The following is an 18,264-nucleotide window of genomic DNA, read 5'->3' on the forward strand; positions in this document are numbered from 1 at the left end:
AGGCTGTGGGTGGCCCTGGAGCAGGGGTTGGAGCCCAGCCCTTCCAGGTAGCTTTTACCTCTCCACCTGCTTGTGAAGGTAGTGTCCAAGTGTGGCAAGAGGCTCCAGCTGCTGCGTGCAGTGCCATGGTGAGGTTGGTACCAGCCCAACTCCTGTACATGCAGGGCAGGAGGGTTGCATCTAGCAGCTCAAGGGCTGCTCCCATTTAATCCTGGTGCCCCCTGGCAGGGAATACAGCCGGGGACACCCCAAATGCCATCCCACACAGCTGCGTGGGGCCCAGCTGCTGGGAAAAGAGGCTATGAACATCCGAAAGGGGGACCCAGACCCAGGTCAAAGGGTGCAGTGCTCCTTTCCCAGTCTCAGCTCCCAGCCTTGGCAAGGCCACAAGCCCTTGCACACACCAAGCACCAAGCATGGGGCAGGACCAGGGCAGGAACACACCCTCCTGAAAGCCAGGGAGCTCATTCTGCTCTCTGGCTGTCATCTTACCTCAAAGAAGCAAACAGAAACCCCCTAGAACTGGTAATGACAGAGAATGGTAAAACAGCGTTAAAGTGATGGACAAGTTTTCTTTTTATATTTAAAAACAACCTCCCCCCAAACAAAAACAAAAATACCCCCCAAAATAATAACCAGATTAAATAAAATGTGCAGTGAACATACCAATCAACACCTGTATGTGCAGTTCAACACAGTGCTTAACAAAACAATATACACAGGGTAAGGTGGGTGGGCATGGGCGTCACTCCAAAAAAAAAAAATCAATTTCTTGTCTCTTAATTAAGTCCATATAAATATATCCAGGAAGGAGGGCGAGAAGAAGGGAGGGCAGAAAGGAGGAGAGAAGGCAGAGGGAAGTGCCTGCAGTCCAGTGTGCTCTGTGCCCATGCATGAGCCCTACTGTGAGCTGGCACGTTCCAGCACTCGCAAGTCGTAGTTCTTTTTGGCCACACGCAGCTTGAAGCGGCTGAGGGAGTTGTTGAGGCGGAGGGAGGCATTCTGGGCAGCCAGCGGGCTGGGGAACACGGCCACGATGGTGTATAAGGCAGCAAGGTCAGTGTGTCTGCTGTTCTCTGGAGTCCCGTTGCTGTCCCCGCCAACCCCATCTCCGCGACGCCCCTGAGTCTCTTTGAGCCACTGGATTTTGGCACCAGCCATCGCAAGCTGGGTAAAGAGCTTGTCAGCCTCTGTCCGTGTGATGCCCTCAGGCAGGTCCGTCACCTCCAGCACTCGGCCCAGCACTGCGATGGAAAGACAAGCACATGTCAGCAGCTGCAGTTCTAGGGTGGCAACAGCACGGAGGGATCTGATGCCTCACCAGCTCTGGGGTTGGAGCGGTCAGTCTCTACCTCGCCCATGAAAGCAGAGCTTTGCTAAGCTGCCCCCACAACAGAAATGTATTTTTTGAAGCCAGTCACTTCTTCCCCCTCAAGCCGCCCCTACCAGCCTGGTCCCTGCAATGCCCCATCCTGACCCTTGCTAGTCCCCTGGAGTCAGCTCCAAGAGGAGACTGCTACTTCCCAGGGCTCCAGCAACACCAAGTCCTCCTCGCTTCCTTTGTCTGGGCTTGGCTTTTCAGTTAGGGCTTTCCCAGGTGTCCTGCCCCACCTTCCCACCCTCTGCCCTGGCAGGGAGGACAGGCTGCACCCGCAGACAGATGGCTGTTGCACCTTGACATATGCAGACCCTGAACGTGACTTTGCCCACTGTTCTTCCCCCACAGGGAGCAGGATCCCCTTGTGTACCCAGGCCAGCGTCGTGCCAAACTCTCTGCCTCTGTCCTGTGGTACCCAAACACTTCTGCTGCCTCCTGGCTCCAGCCCTGGCTTTTGGGCTTAGCGGAGGGCTGGCTGAATGGATTCTTTGCTAATATTAACATGGCATGTAATGAACATGCCAGCTGCAGGGAGGGGGGACAGCTCTCCAGGCAAGCTGCTCTTAAAGGGCCCCCTGCAACCGGCTGTGCTTGCTGGTGACGAGGAGGGGATGTGGGGGACACATCTGGAGCCTCCAGAGAGCCCGTGCAAACTGCCTGCCCTACAGGCCAGGCTCACACCCAGCCAGCAAGGCTTGCACAACTGGGGGGAGAAGCCAGACTCCTTCTGGCTTGACACAAGCAATTGGGGACTCCTGGGAGGGAAACAGGAGGGAAATGGTCCTTCCCTCCACTCCTGGAAGACCCCAAAGCTCTTCACAGAGATGAGGGCTTTGCAGCTCCTGGCCCCACTGGGAAACTGGCACATTAGAGGGAAGGGGTGCTTGGGAGGATAATGGTGGGAACAAGGTATCAGAGGTCTGGGCAGTTGCTGTCTGCTGACAGAGGAAAAAACCCTGAGTTCTGCCTGCCAGCCCCACCTGCTCCATCATTTCAACCCTCATGGGGGCCATCAATAGGGCCCAGGTGACCTGGTGCTCATTCCTGCCTTTCAAATAGTTTTTCCCCTCTCTTCCGCAAAAGCTTTGATCGGTGTAGGCAGCGTTCGCTGCAACCTGAGCAACCCTTGTCCCCTCACCTCCCTCTGGACACAGCTGAGAGGGACTGAGCATCCCCACACGCCCCAGTCAGGCCTCACATGGGCTGTGGGGTGTGCGTGGGGAGGTGGTGGGGGCAGGAACTGGTCTGTGGGATGCTTGTGTGGGCAGAGGGGGCATCTGGGATCTCTGCCAATGCCACCTACACCCCGTGCAGGAGGGACCAGGCAGAGGGCAAAAGGGGAATTGCTCAAGGAAGGTCACTTGCCTACATCACTTGTCCCAAGGTCAGTGGATGCTGACTTGAGGGCGTGCCTCTTGCTCCGGTTTCCATGTTTCATTCCAGTCTGTCCCTTAAAGAATAAAAACAGCAGCACGTCACCCGAGGAGAAATGGTGGCCTCACAGTGCATCCCAGGGCAGCGGGTGGGCAAGACCAAATGTGACTAGGGGGAATGGAGACACCTGGGTGAAACCTGCACCACTGGCACCTTTGTAGTGGCAATGTGCTTCTGAGGTTAGAGGAGACCAGGACACAGCCTTGGTTCCAGGACACTCCCAAGGACCTGGGGCTGACAATGCTTCTAGGCAAAGCCAGGGACAAGGTGAAATTCTAAGCCCAGTGTGGTCTGTGGGGGGGGTCTTGCTCTGCTCCCACAGCAGTGAAAAGGATGGATGGGGGTCAGCCCCCGTTTTACCTGGTGTGTATTGTAGTTGGGCTGGTTGTGGAGCAGTGGTGGGGGACAGATAGACAAATTATACTGCAGCGGCTGGCCCAGCAACGAGTAACGCCCATCACCTACAAAATTTGAAGCAAATATTGGTAGGTGTCTAAAGAAATCACAGGAAGGACCCACCCCTGTGCTGTTCCCACTCTTTTCCCTTACCTTGTGCTGGACCCATGGGCCGGGGGAACTGTGTGAGGACTGGGAGGGAGCTCAGCCCCGTGCAGACACTGTTGAGGTTGGTGACAGGAGACGGCGTCGGGGACTGCGTGGGCGACGTGATGGGGCTGTTCAGCTGGGTGCTGGCCTGCGGGAGGGAGAGGGTCAGACACTCCCAGTGCTTGTGACCAGTCCCGATCCTGTCTCACCACCGTGGGATGAGCCCACCCCCTTCTCCCAGCCCATGCACACAGCATGGATGCCGGCGTCCTCTTTCTCCCACCAGGCTGCTCCCAAAAGATGAGCCGCCTTCCTCCCAGTCCTCTCAATACCTGAGCACTGGTGTCTGGGTTGTACAGGTCTCCTGGCTTCTGCCCCCGCTGGTCCAGGCTGTAGTACTTACAGTGGCTCCACTGCACCACAGGGGCGTTCTGGGGGGGCTGGGGGCCATTGGGTACATTCAGCTGCATCACAACCACGCCAGGGCCTGATGGAGACACCCCTGGGGAGAGAGGACAGCAGCAGTATTGCCCAGGCTCTGCACACTGCTGCTGCTCGCTGTGGAAGAAGAGGCAGCAACTGCAGCCTTGCACTCTTCCCAATAACACCTCTGCCTCACTCTCTCCTTCACCATTCCTGCCTGCCCAGGTGGGTGAAGAGGGGCCCTACTAGAACCCTGCCAAGATCTCTGATATCATGCCTTACATCAGAGAGATGACTTTTTATCCAGGAAAAATGCAAGAAGAGGGGACGAGCCGAAGACAACTTGTGTGACCTCTCTGAGCATCACAACACAACCCCAGTCAAAGGATCTGACCCCAGAGCTGGGCGCAGAGCCCAAGTGTTCTGGTTCCAGCTCCAGCTCTTGCAGTAATTCACCAGGCCCCTCCTCACACCCCTGCAGCTGGGACAGGATGCAGGGATCCAGCTCTGTCACCCCATGAGCTGCCCCGGTGACACTAAGCCCTGCTGCCAGCAGAGGGAGTCTGCAGCCCACAGCAACTCGCTATGGCTCCTACCCTACCTGCCAAGGTTTGGGGACACTAGGCACAGGCCAGCATCAGCCTGTGAAGCCAAATCACTTTGCCACATCCTGAGGACTCACAGTGAGCCATGGGACGGGTAGCAGTAAGAGAGACTGGTCTATGAACTGGCAGCCCCTACACCCCTTTTGCCCCTGAAACCTGATCCAACCCAGGCAGAATTGATGCCAACCCTGACTGGGGACCCCTCTTACCTGAATACTGCTGCTGCATCTGTGGGGGGCTGCAGGGCGAGGGGGACTGTGGCATCTGGTACTGTTCAGAGCCGGGCGGCTGAAGGAACCCCACCGAAGGGCTGTGAAGCAGAAAGTGCTCTGAGAAGCTGCAGAGGATGGGGAAGAACCAGCAGGACTGTATGCAGAAGCAGCCCCCTCAGTACATGAGAAGCTGGAAAGACAGCTGCCTCTGGGGGAGCAGCATTGCATCCTGCAGGGCAGCTGTGCCCAGGAACCACTGGCTAGGGGATTTAGCACAGGGCAAGCTGAAGAGACATTTATGGTGCCCTACCACCTCCTCTAGCTGCAGGAGTACGACGTGGGACCCTTTTGGCAGCAGGGTCTCCCTCCCCATGGCAGGCCAGAGATACAGAAGCTCTACCTGGTGCCATTCTGCTGGGCAGTTGGGATGACGCTGTAGTAGATGGGTACACCCCCAGCCTGAAGCCCCCCCTGAACGGACTGGCTGGCTGGTACGAGCACTGGCTGCTGGAAGGGCTGCTGGACCACACTCTGGGACTCGTTAGCCACGGGAACCTGTGCAGGGAGGAGAGAAGCAGCTGTCTGGAATGTAACAGGGAGAATTGACCCCAAAGAGACGCCAGTGAGGTCCATACAAGGTACAAGAGATACCAGGCAGTTGTCTACTGCTGTCCGGAGCAATCTTGCCCAGGAAAGGGCAGCCCCTCTCAGCTCTTCTTGGAACACAGTGGCTAAGGGTGCGGCACGCAGTCCTTCTCAAGAGCTGCCCTACACTGGTTCAGATGTGAACATGTCCCCCACCCCAGCTGGCAAACACGCATGATCTTCTCAAGACGAACATGCCTGACTTTGGCTCCGTCCCTCATGCACAGGAACAGGGCACTGCAAGGCCTGCAGAGCTGAGGTCCCCTCCCCAGCAGCCCCTCACTGAAAAGCAACCGATGCCTACCTGGTATGAAGGCAGTGGAGTGTACTGGACCATCAGACCTTGCATCTGGCTCCCCATACTGTTCCTCTGGCTGCTGAGGAGGCTCGGGGGCTGTGCCTGCTGCACTCCCATCATATTCTGCATCTGGCCCCCCATACTGTTCCTCTGGCTGTTGAGGAGCCCCCCGGGGGGCTGTGCCTGCTGCACTCCCATTACACCTTGGTACGTTTGCTGCTGGTTGGACATCATTGGCTGTAAACCTGTCAGAAGAACATTTAAATGGAGCAGTTTTGCAGCTGGCCAAGGTAGGCAGCCTGTGACTTGGCGTATGAGAGGTGAAATCCTGCTTCGGCCCCTTCTCTTACTAAACAGTGAGAAAAGGGCTTCCCTCCTGGAAGATGTTAAAAGAGCTGAAGGAAGCTCCTGGCAGCACCCTGCAGCACCTCAGTGTAGGCTACGTGCTGAGAGGGAGAGAAAAGAAAGCCCCTGCAGCCAGGCCAAGTTTCAGCTTTGCTTTGCACTGTCAAGAGGCACTCTCTAGCCAGCAAATCCAGCAAAGAGTGGCGGAAGAGCACCTTAGGACAAGGAAGAGTGCCAGAACCCAGACAGTGCAAGGGAGATCCTTAAGAGCCAAGGGAGTGCCAGGGAAGGGAAACATGCTGCTCCCTCCCCCCTTCCATCCCCATCCCTTACCAGGTTGCTGGGTTTGCTGGGGGAGCTGCTGCGTGCGCTGGGAGCTGTAGGCCACTGGGTGACTGAGAGATCGGTATTGCTGGCTGGAGTTTGGGTACTGCCCAGGAGGGTAGTAAGAAACCTGAATCTATCAAAAAAAAACACAACCAAAAACAAACAAACAAAAAAAAACAACATGGTGATGAGAACATAAGAAGAAGTGGGACCAAGAAAGCTGGACCCTCAGGACCAGTTTTCTCTCTCACCTGGCCTGACTTCTGCTGAAAAAAATACCAACCAGGGCTTTGGCTCTGGCCAGATGATGGCTCCTCAGGGAACTGCAGCCCCTGCCCGCTCCTCCCAAGCCTGCACTTCCAAGCTTTTCCCAGCAGTGCAAGAGCACAGTAGGCACAATTCTCACCATAGCTCAGGGGAACAATCCTAGAGCCATAATGTCCTGCGAGACCCCAAAGAGAGCTTAGAGGTGTCAGTCCTGAATCTGGTCACTGTCCCTCCCCCAGTCTGAGCCAGAAATGGACAGAGGACTCCCCAGGCAAGTGCCTTGTGAGCTCAGAGTGACAAGGGGGCAGAAATCATACTGAGCCCAGCAAGGGAGCATGTGGCCAAGTGCTTTGACCCCTCTGTATCGATCCAACACAAAGAAGCAGCAGAAAAAGAGGGGGCCCGCTCCCAGGAAACCATTTATTCTCTTGCCTGTTCCCCAGCAGCCCCTTGCCTGACAGATTTGTGCTGAGGGACACGTCCCCTCCGGGTTTGCACGTCTCCTTACTTGCTGGGGAGGCTGCATGTAGCCCTGGGGCTGCAGCACCTGCTGCGTTGGGGCTGTGTGCCCTGAGGCGGAGTAGTTGGAGGTGGGAATGGGCTGCCCAGGAGTCGCCATGATGAACCCAGTCTGCTGCGGGTGCTGGGAGATGAGGGATGACTGGAACATAGCAGAGGAAGGATCCGGTGCTTCTGTAGAGCCCTGCCGGCTGAGGCTGATCTGCCCAAAGGGGTTGCTGAGTTCGTCAGCCTGCATTGGGGATAAGCGGGAAGGATGGAGGAGGACAGCATGTAGGACGACAGCAAGTAGGACATGGCTCTACCAAGTAGGTGGCAGACGCCTTCTCCCAACTCTGTGTGCAGGGACTCTCCCAGGAAAAATCCCCAGAACTGAGCCACAGACCACGAGCGTACTGCAGGACGGGGACAGGGGTACGTGGGCTGCTGGGGAGCCCAGAAGCTCAGCAGACACTGGTGCCATACATGGCCCCACACAGGCAGGAGTGGCCCCAGCCCAGATGCTGTGTCTGCAGGGCACACCATGCCACACAGAACGCGTCATTCCCAACAAGACAACACAGGGGCTGACCATGAACTGCAGGGCAGCAGCGGCCCCTGGACCCCAGTGCTGGGCACAAGCAGCTCTTCCCAGTGGAACTCTGGGCTTGGCACTTACTCTTCCCCAGCCTCTTTCTAAGACCAGACACTCCAGCAGTGCCCGGCACTGGTGGGTCCCACAGCCTCTGGCATCCCACTGCAGCGCAGGGCCTCCCTGAATCCCAAACCCACTGGGTGCAGTGTCTGTGACATACCTGATTAGCAAAAGCTCATACAACACAAACACAGCACACGAGTACAACAGAGGCAGTGCAGAAGAGGAAATGGGATTTATACCAGGTTGTACTGCTGGGGTGGAGAGACTGGCAAGAGGACTTGGGGGCAGGAGCTTGGAGAATACTGAACAGGCTGCAGCGCTGGGACCGGCTGAGACCAGCAGAGAAGGGAGCAGAGGAGAGAGATTTGGGTTGGAGAAGGTAGGGGGGATGGGGAGGAAGGATAGGAGGAAGGAGAGAAAGAAGGAACAACAAGGTTAGTCAACTGAGCCAATTGCCAACACACAGAAGTGGGCATTGCAGAGGGTTGGAAAGCACGGAGAGCAGAATGGGAGAGCATTCATCTCTCTGTGAAGACACACAGCCTGGCCAGTTGCTTTGTGGAAGCTGTGACAGCTGACTGTGTTCACAAAGCAGGTCTTGCCTGGCATGAACATGACATGAGTTTACAAAGGTCAGCTACGGCCAACAGCAGCAGGAGAGTCATTTCCCCCCAGCACAACCTTTGTGCCTCTCCCACTCCACTGCCCACTTATGTATGGCACTGACTGCCAGCTTTCTCTGCCGTGCTTCTTGGCCTCCCTTACCAGTACCCCTGTGCTTCACTCTTGCCTTCTGCAGGGGCCCCTCTCACCGTATTGCTGGGAGGACCTGCTGATGCCTGTTCACGATGTGCTTTGGGCAATGGACCTGTGATGGTCAGCACTGGGCTGGTTTTTTGAGCATCTGATTTGCCCTTTGGTGAAACAGAAGGTGCGTGCACATGGGGAACAGTGCATCTGCACGCTTTTCACCAACAGTGAAATACACAAAAAAAACGTGTTTCCAGGAGCTAAACAATTCAGAGAACAGCCAAACAGCGGAAGACAGAAAAAAATGGCCCAGCAAGATGGAGTGGTCCTGCACAAGTTCCAGAAAACCACTGTGTGTTCAAATCACCCACTCAGGGCACTGCTCTGCTAGCTTTAGCACTGGACTCTGGCTACACCTCAGGGAGTCACCTTATCTATAGAACTGAGATGTTGCCTTTGAGTTTCAGTATCCTCTGCAAACAGATCCACATCCCTGGAGTCGGTCTAAGGGCTCAAGAACTACAGCCTCTCTCCATCCTCACTCAGTTGGCAGATGACAGCAAAGGACATGGAGAAAAACAGATCTGTTAGCATCATCTGCAGTTAAAGGTACTTGAAGAGGCTTGCTTCCTCACACCAAATCCCACTGAAAACATTTGTACTTTACTGTACGCACCACTCTAAGCATGAGGGATCCTTTCTGGTGCATCATTTATAAAACTCACAGGCAGGTTGAGGTCCAGCACCTCAACTGGGGCACTGAGGACACTTCCCACACATATTACCCAGCTCTGCACCTATTCAGCACAAGGCAGCTTTGCTATCCCAATGTGCCAGCTCTTGTGCTGTGGTTTCTTACAGCCTTCGGAACTAAGTATGTAAGGACGACAGCCACAACTGCTTTCTCTAGGGTTCCATCTTCATAAATAGCCCCACAAGGCACTGGAACATCACTTGGGTTTAACCTGGGGAGGGTCTGGAGAATACACCCAGGCCCAGGCCCAGGTCTGCCTCTCTGCAGGACATCAGGTGGCTAGCCATGGGGTCTCAGCACTGAGGAGCTCAAACCCAGCTGCAGTTTGTGCCATTCCCTACTAGGAGAGCAGCCAGTCCCGGAGTGCAACTCTGCCGCTCACCAAAGGGCTACAGATGCCTTGCTAGGAGGGCGGAAGGCAAGTTGAGATGTCATGCATCATTTTCAGACACAGCAAGGCTCCCTGAACTTCCCCTACTCTGCCTCCAGCTCAGAGGGGCTGTTGCTCCCTAACAGGGAGCAAGTGTGAGTGCTCCCAAACCCCGCTGGGCAAATATGAGTCCAGAGCATCCTGGGTATGTATCGGCTCTGCTGGTAGTGGCGTGCCTAAGGAGTCCACTGAGCCCTGGGTACGGTGCAGCAACTCACCTGCGATATCATGTGGTTGCTCATGGCTGGCTGCTGCTGGGGTGCTGGTGGTAGTCCTTGTGGCTGCGGTGGTGGCTGTTGGGGTGGTGGCGGTTGAGACTGCTGGGATGTGCAGGGAAGGAGGCCACGGTTGGGCTGTGAAGAAGGGGGTTGGCTGCATGCTTCAGGGGCACCTAGTACCAGACCTTGAACAGAGAAAGGCACAGCAGGGTTGGTACCTATGAGAGAGAAGTCACGATTCATTGCCTGGGGTAGGGGTAGGAAGTGGAGGGGGGGATGGATCCTGGCACTCCCTCCTGTACTGCATCCAGATCGCGTTGGCTGCTGTGCAAAAGGGAGCTTCCTTCTAAAAAGAACAGGGTGAGCGGGCTGCAGGCTAAGTCACTAGTTTGCCTCACAGCAAACCAAGGTATTTTGAACCTTGGGGGATCCTCAGGTGTCCTCTTCCCTGACCCCAACCTAGCACCCTCACTGCACAGGGACAGCCTGTGACCCCACTCCTCACAGATCTTCCCCTCTAGACCCTTCACTATCTTCATAACCCTCCTTTGGACACTCTCTAAGAGTTTTCAGTCTTTTATATGAAACTGCACACAGTACTCAAGATAAGGCTGCATCAGTGCAGAGCAGAGTGGGACAATCCCCTCCTTTGGCCAGCTTGCAGTGTTGAGCTTGAGGCACCCCAGGGTATGGTTTGCCCTTTTGGCTGCCTGGGCACACTGTTGACTTGTATTCAACTGGATGTCTACCACAACCCCCAGATCCCTTCCTGCAGGGCTGCCCTCCAGCCTCTTGCCCCCAGTCTGTACACGCAGCCAGGGTTGCCCTGTCCCAGGTGCAGAATCTGGCACTGGCTCTTGTTAAAACTCATGCGGTTGGTAACTCGCCAGCCCTCTAATTTGTCAAGATCTCTCTGCAAGACCTCTCTCTACCCCTGAGGAAGTCAACAGCTCCTCCCAATTTAGTGTCATATGCATACTTACTTCGTATGCCTTCAAGTCCATCATCCAAGTAATTTAAGAAAACATTAAAGAGAACTGGCCCTAAAATGGAGCCCCAGGGAACTCCACTAGTGACTGTCTGCCAGCCTGACATAATTCCATTTGCTGATACTCTTTGAACCTGACTGTCAGCCAACTGTACACCCAACGTATTATATTATATTTATATAATATATTTAATTATTATATATTTTATATAATATATTTAGATAATATATTTATATATATTAATATTATATATTAAATATATTATATTTATCTAGTTGTATGCTGGACATTTTGTCCGGAAGGATGTCCTGTTTTGTCTGTGAAGAAGACTCTAGAAATGCCATGGGACTTCTACCGGGAAGAGAAACCTGGCTGGTAGCAGCAGTGCCTGACTGGTAGAAATGAGAGGTTACTAAATGAGGGAGCTGCTGGACATACTCATTTCAACTCAGTGGCATAGACTAGTCTGTGGAAAGAAGCTAGAGAGCTGTTCTCAGTCACAGCTCAGTTCTGCAGCCAGGCAAGGCCCCTGCTTGGATGCTAATGTGCTGTTGAGATTTGTCCAAGTGCTCACCCAGTGCAGAGGGGATCGAAGGAATCCATTAAATGGCGATACAGACCTAGCACGTGCACACCCTTTGAGCAAAGGAAAGGGGGGTGGCAGCGGTGTTTGAAAGCAATTCCTTCCCTTGGTAGGAAAAATTGTTAGGAAGGATCGTGACACACGCTGCAAGGCACCCAGCTGGGAAGTGCTCTCCTCACTGTTTCAGTGTTACTTCCAGAAATAAAAGGTCTTTGAAACTACTGCTCGAAGCCCTGTAGCTGTTACTTAACTAATTCTGCCTCTGATCTACTGCATTTCAACAGCTAATCTTCAGGCATTCTGCTAAGGAAGCCTGTATCATCAGCCACATGGGGCGAAGAAGGAAACATTTTGCTCACAGTTGCCCAGGGGCTGAATGCTGACATGGGAAAAGAGCCCCAGAGCCTGAGGCACTTCCTCCTGCACAGAACAAACACAGAGGATATGGTGTTTTTTTTTTTTTCTTTCTAGTGAAAATTCAGCTCCCCCCTCCCCGGGCATTTCTAATCACTCGCCATTATATTAAGCCTGAAGAGCAATTGGCTTCTGTTCTCAAGGGAGACCTGGAAGAAAAATATAGAAAGAATGAAAACCCAGATCTTTTTCTGCTTTGCTTTGCACGTGGCTGGGACAAATCTTCAAATAACTGCTCCCATCAGCTGATGAATCAGTCTTGGAGGTGGTTGCAATAATCAGAGTAAGCACAGCCCTGAGCACAATGGAAACAGAGTCCCAGGAGATGATGTAGCTTCAAACTGCAAGATGAATGTCTGGCTTTCAAAGCCAGCCTGGGTGCTAGAACAGCAGCCTGGCTGCCTTTTAGATCCACCCCTTTATTTGGACAGATTCTTATGAAACAGTCTCATCACCCACAAGCACCAATTTGCTTCCTCTCCCCATAAAATGCTGGACAGCTCTCAAGCATTTGGGGACCCGTTGCCTACCAGTGAGAATGGAGGAAAGCAGACAGTGAGACAGCACTGGGTTCTGCTCACTGATATTGCACAGCAAGTGTAACCAGCTACCTTGCTTATCACCAGATCATTCAAATGAGAGCAAAGACCTGTGAGGCCTCTGCCACAAGTGACCTTCACAAGCAGTTAGTTGTAAATAAAGGACTCTGCTCCCCACTGTCAGTGCCAAGAGCACTGCACGTCCTCTCAAGGAGCTGTTGCCAGTTACAGGTTACTGGTGAAGTCCCACCACACCATTCTCCACACGGGCTGTGCTTTGTGCTATCTGGATGGAAAAGAACTGATCTGAAGCAGGCAAAGAGACTTCTGACCCTAACTCCCTTTGGTGTTCCTGAAACCTTGAGCTGTATTCAAGAGCTCTTCAAGAGCTGCAGGCCCAGCACCCTGCTGTTATGTTTGCTCTCAGGAGCAGGGTGAATCATTTTGGGGGAACATTGTAGGCAGATACCACTGAACACAGCCTTTACGTGATGAGACTGTATGTCTGATGAGACAAGCTAATTGGTAATGCCATTCCCTGGACCTCCTTTGCTGGAAAGCAAGGAAAAGTGCCAGATGGTTCATCCTGAGTAAGTCTTACGGCTGTGAGGGATTGTGGGGAGGAGAAAGAAATGGGAACATAACTTGCAGCTCAGCAGGGGAGAGAAAATAACAGAAGATTGGTAGCTTGAGTCCCAGGGCGTGGGACTGCATAACTTTTGCTTTGGATAACTCTGCTAAAGGGAAGTAAGTAATCTAACGGTGAGTATTGAAAAAGCAGAGGGTAAGCCAATTGGCATATCCCTGCCTGGGTACCAAACATGTTCAGATGATGTCAACCATGTCCCATTTTAACCAGTCACTGACCACAATAGCATCATGAGCCCCATCCATCCAACCCATGTCTGCTAGGTGCCCTTTGGCAGCAGGCAGATGGGGGAACCAATCCAGTACCTGCCCGGGATGTTCTGCTGGCAGTGCTGCCTTTGGTACTCCCGATGCTGTCCCCCCGCGTCAGGATGGAGATGCCACTGAAGCTGCTGGCTTTGGTGACGGGCGGTCGCAGGTTGCGGATGGAACCATCTGAGTCTGTGCTGCTCCACGGCCGAGGCTCCAGCGACTTTATCTCGCTCTCTGTGCTGCTCTGGCGGCTGCCTGAGGCCCGGTTCAAACTGTCCCGGTTGCCCCTGCAGAGACCAGCAGAGTTAGACAACACCTCCAGCAGAAAGGGGCAGGAGCAGGACCCACTGGTGCTGCATCCTAGCTCTCACACCAGGGTGGTGACCCCAGCCAGCAGCTGGCTCTGTGAGACAGCACACGGGCACCGCGTACAGAAATCTGACAGCAAACAAACAGCCTGTCTTGGGCATGCACCGTGAGGACCCAGACACTGCTGATCTTCCTTGGTGTGTGCTGAGAGCTGGCTGCTGCCTCTTTTTCCTAACCAGATGCCAGCGAGGGTCAGAGCATGATCCCTTGCTAAAGCCCTCCTTGTCTCAGAACAGAGAGCTTTACAGAGGCCTCGAGACAAGGATGATCTTGCAAGACCACTTTCTGCATTTCTGCACCAGTCCTCGTAAGGCTCCCTGCCCAGCTGGAACATGCCAGGATATCACTGGACTCAGGGCTGCACTCCCAGGGATCAGCCCCCCCTTAGTTCCCAGCCAGGTCTGGCCAGAACAGGATTTATGGAGCATCAGCAAAGCACTCTGAACAGCAAGCCTGGTTTACCAGCCCAGCTAAGGGATATATGCATGGGTTCCTGAGCCTCCACTGAGGAGGAATGGTGAGGAAGGCAACACTGGAAGAGATGCTCATGTAAAGCCGCACACTGAGCCGGGCAGCAGCTCCAAGCGACTGTGGAAAGAAAAAGACAAGCTGGGAAGAAACTTCTAAGGTGATGTCCTGGGCTGCTGGGAATGTGTGAGAACAAAAGAGAATACCTGGCCTGGCAAAGCAACCAGTGCAATGTTTATATCACTAAACAGGTGAAGGAATTGGACTATGCAGCTTCACAGCCCAAATCACAGGTGACCTAACAAGCATCACAGTTAAGCTTGGACTCTCTTCAACCTAAACCCTGAAGGCTGCTTCTGAGGATGTTCAGAGAGGTTTGGGGGGAGAAGGGGCATGTCATGGCTGACTTCTGAAACCCAGAACCCTCTCAAGCTGATTGCTGCTAACCTAGTTGCATAGTGATTCTGCTTTTTCTATGTCTGAATGCTCTTCAGACTCCAGGCACACTACCATACCCTTGCTCTCTGAGAGCACTGCTCTGGCAGCTTCACCCATGCCTTTCTTTCCAAAAGCCTTATTACAGCCTGTTTCCAAGTTTGTCCACCAGCAGAGAGCTCTCTGCAATCAGATCTGTGGTTCAGAAGTGTTAATACAGGACTTACAAGCGAGTGAAAGAGGCAGCTGTATTTACTCTGAACGCTGGGCTTTGAGGGAGGTAAGCGTCTGCAGCTCGACAAGACACCAGCTCCAAGCATCAACACTGACGGAACCCCAATCTCTTCAAGAGCGTGGTCTGTCTCTGTCATCTCAAAATGAGCCTGAGGCCCACACAGGCTCCCTCTCCCCACCAGAGGAACCACAAGGAAAGTAAGTTAATCAGTCTCTGTAGAGACTGGGCACAACAGACAGGAAAGCTCTTAGCAGAGCCCTGACTGCAGCTTGGCTTCTCCTACAGCTGCAATCACATCAGCAATTGTTGTTCTGCCACTTGCTGGGTGCCTTTTTCTACAGCCCCATGTCTGATCTGAAAACGGTGTCCTGCCTTCAGCACTACCGCCACCAGCAGGCTCCAGCACAGCATCCCTGTAACTGTGCTGAGGACACTTCATTTTCCACTACAGCATTCCTCCAAAGGCAGCCAGAGACACAGGAAGGCTGAGAGAAGCAAAGCTGTTCTTTGCTTATATCCTTTTGTCCTGTTTGCGGAGATGCTTCATCTCCAGAGCTCTGACTATTAAACAAGAGGGCAGTGGGCATGAGGGTCTCTCCATTTTCATTCTATTCTTTTATCCATGTAGCATCGACAGCCTCCACTGCCAGGCGGAGGGCTGTGCAAAGTGGCTCTTCAGGCTAAGTTCATCCTTCCAGCCTTCTCAGCCACAGAAAAACTACTTAATACGGAAATGCTGCTCAAACATGTTCCCATTGCCCTCTGCAACATGCTCCGGTTGAAATGGATGCCTGAGATGCTTCACTGCCACCATTAAGTCATCCAGCTGTTATGATCAGGGGACTGAGGACAACTCCACCGTATCTGGTTGCTGACCCTGTCACTATAAGGGCAGGAGCTCTTCTACACCTCTGGGAAACAAGAGGCAGAATAGTTTGAAAACTATTGAAATCCTCTGGCTTTCCCCTTCCTTCCTGCCATTCCCACCTTGCACTGCTCCATTTTAATTGATCAATTGGCAAAAAAGGACTTGGAAATTGATGTTGCAAAAAATACAACTTCAATAACTTCACAAGCAGCCGTGCATGGGGCAAACTTACTCAGCAGGACAACGTACAAAATAAATCACAGAGATACCAAAAAATCTGCCTCCGTTTGTGAGAACTAGAAGAAAAGCCTTCTTTGGAGATTCTGTCGGTTAACATCAGAGAAAAGCATCATTATAGAGTCATGCAGTCCTCCACAGAGAAAGCCAGAGATACAGAAGGTGTCTGCTAAATAGTACTAACCTGCTGTCAGTGAGATATCCATTCTGGCCAGTCTGGAAGCACGGAAAAGACATGGAGATGGGAAGGAAAGAAAAGGGAGACTTAATAACTTCAAAAGCAACAAACCCAGGCAATTTCAAAGCAAAGAGGAGCAAAGCACTAACGGTATGGGACTCAGACACAATTTGTGTTGTGCACTAGTTGCGTGGTCACCCAGGAGTCTTGCTGAGCCTTCTGCACCTCAGATCCCATTTGGCTGTCCATCCAGGCCAACTAGAAGCCTTTCCCAATACCTGTGACCCTGAGATCTCTCAGGATTTTCCAAATCTGAGTCCTCAAATCTCTACCTCATTGCTCAAAGGCAGTGCTGATGGTTGCTTTGTCAGTGGAACAATCAAGGAAGGCCAGACATACAAGTGTCCTTACTTGCAGGCAGTTATCAGAGCCATGAAAAACAGTCAGAGGACTCAGCCCAGTCCACCTTGTGAGAGCCAGCCCTGCCTCTGCGAGTCAGATGCAAAACTCTGGCTCTGCCCATGAACACGGAGAAAAGGTACGTATATAACCATCCAGTGTCGTGTCAATATGGGACAGCACCTGCTCTACTCCAGGACTATCAGCAGAGCTGCTTACTAGCGTGTCTGGGTGGCTTTGAGTCTATCTACAAGACAACTCTGTGACTACCATCGGCTTGAGAGTATAGCTGAAACCTGATGACTTGAGGAGGGACTCAGCACAGTGGCTGCTTGAACATCCTCCTTGGCCTGGCACATGGCACTTCCCTTTAGGACAAAGGAAAGAATCGTCCCCCAGAAACTCAGAGCAGCAGGCAAGGAGCTGGACTTTAAACTTGACCCACAGCAGATCAGTACTTGGAATTGTCCCACATCCATGCATTTGCCACTTGGCACAGCACAGAGAGCTGCCTCCAGCTGGCAGACAGCACTCAGCATAGCAGGTGGAGCACAGCAGCTTCTCTGAGCCAGATGTGAGTGAGGAACACAGCTCTGCCTTAGAGGAATTCGACAAAGGGACCAGACTTCTCAAGCAAACAATAACCAAGCTGGACATTTTGTAAGAAGAAAATTCAGCATGCTCTCTATATTCATCCTATAAAGGCACAGAGCCCTGCCAGACACTCTAGGGCCAGCACTGCTTGCTCAAGAAATTGAAGCAGCAGTACTGGAGAGAAGCTGGGATAGAAGGCTGCTGCTCCTGTTAGGTTCATTGATTGACTTGTTAGTCATTCCAGAAATGCCACTGCTTTATCTTATAATCTTGCTGGACAGCAAGGAGCAAACCTGCCTCCTCTGTCAGTCCCCACACACTTCTACTGCCAGGTGAAACAGGCAATTTAGGGAAGGAGCAGACTGGGGAGTGCAGGTGTGGTTCCTCTTTCTCAGTGTCCTAGGTATCTTTGTTAGGAGCTGGAATTCACTGGTAGGTACCAGGAACAATGTGAAATTTGTAGAAAAGGCAATGCTGAGATCTGACCTCTTAGAATATTCAAGGACACCTTCTGATACAAAGTTCCAGGAAGGTACCTGGCAAGTGAGTCATCCATGCTTACCTCTCGTGCAAATATCCGCTCCCTGACCCGCTGATACTCTTCCTCTCGCTCTTCTATAGATTTGCTCCTCCTCCCATCCTGCAAGGGGAGTCTGATCTGAAGGGACAAACACAGCTCAGCGGGTCAGCAGTTGCCAATGGCAGCAGAGGGTGTAGTCAGCTGCTGATACTTCTACATAGCAGTGTAAGTGGATGTGGATTGTGGAGTACGTGCATGATGCCTGGATGCAATGACACAGCCCTTGCCTTTGAACATACCTCCTGGACACCTATGTCTAGGGATGAACGTCCTGGAAGACTCAGTGCACTCCACCTCCTGTATCACAACAACCTTCCTCCTGATGCAGAGGACTGGCAGTGCTGCTGAGCGCAAAAACTAGAACGTTTCACTTTGCTGATGGTTTCCTTCCAGCAGCACTGCGAGGTCCTGATGACTTCACAGCTTGACTTGCTGCAAGCCCCAGTGAGAGATGGGAAAGACACTTGGCAATGCTCAGCTCTGGGACTTTTCCAAGGAAACCTTAGCAAAGGCTTTCACCTTAAAGTCTGGCCCAGCCACCAGTCAATATTCAGGATATAGAAAGGTACCCCGCATAGAACCCCTACAAATTCTTTCTGTTTTTCTACAGGATTTTGTTAAGTTTTCAGAATATATCTAGATGCTGTTGTTTGTGTAGGGTTCTGCTGCTGTTTGGGTAGGGAAGCTT

At 52.7% G+C, this 18,264-nt stretch overlaps 1 protein-coding gene across 5 annotated transcripts in view; it reads right to left on the reverse strand.

Annotated features, from left to right (window-relative positions):
- Nucleotides 1-558: 558 nt before the first annotated feature.
- Nucleotides 559-18,264, reverse strand: part of R3HDM2 (R3H domain containing 2) — a 57,237-nt gene continuing 39,531 nt past the window's right edge. For 4 of the 5 annotated variants that reach the window (XM_084303688.1, XM_084303686.1, XM_084303687.1 and 1 more), the window contains 15 exons: nucleotides 17,559-17,654; nucleotides 16,010-16,041; nucleotides 13,268-13,500; nucleotides 9,789-9,973; nucleotides 7,876-7,965; nucleotides 6,989-7,231; nucleotides 6,220-6,346; nucleotides 5,548-5,786; nucleotides 4,999-5,153; nucleotides 4,596-4,696; nucleotides 3,691-3,860; nucleotides 3,362-3,506; nucleotides 3,173-3,273; nucleotides 2,744-2,828; nucleotides 559-1,244 (listed from right to left, as the gene is read on the reverse strand). In XM_084303688.1, the coding sequence (XP_084159814.1) occupies nucleotides 901-1,244; nucleotides 2,744-2,828; nucleotides 3,173-3,273; nucleotides 3,362-3,506; nucleotides 3,691-3,860; nucleotides 4,596-4,696; nucleotides 4,999-5,153; nucleotides 5,548-5,786; nucleotides 6,220-6,346; nucleotides 6,989-7,231; nucleotides 7,876-7,965; nucleotides 9,789-9,973; nucleotides 13,268-13,500; nucleotides 16,010-16,041; nucleotides 17,559-17,654 (2,346 nt within the window). In that variant the 3' untranslated portion in view covers nucleotides 559-900. The remainder of the gene's footprint in view (nucleotides 1,245-2,743; nucleotides 2,829-3,172; nucleotides 3,274-3,361; nucleotides 3,507-3,690; nucleotides 3,861-4,595; nucleotides 4,697-4,998; nucleotides 5,154-5,547; nucleotides 5,787-6,219; nucleotides 6,347-6,988; nucleotides 7,232-7,875; nucleotides 7,966-9,788; nucleotides 9,974-13,267; nucleotides 13,501-16,009; nucleotides 16,042-17,558; nucleotides 17,655-18,264) is intronic. The other variant, XM_084303690.1, reaches the window with a different exon arrangement.

This window comes from Netta rufina (genome assembly GCF_964035555.1).
Source record: "Netta rufina genome assembly, chromosome: 30".
Classification (NCBI taxonomy): Eukaryota; Metazoa; Chordata; class Aves; order Anseriformes; family Anatidae; genus Netta; species Netta rufina.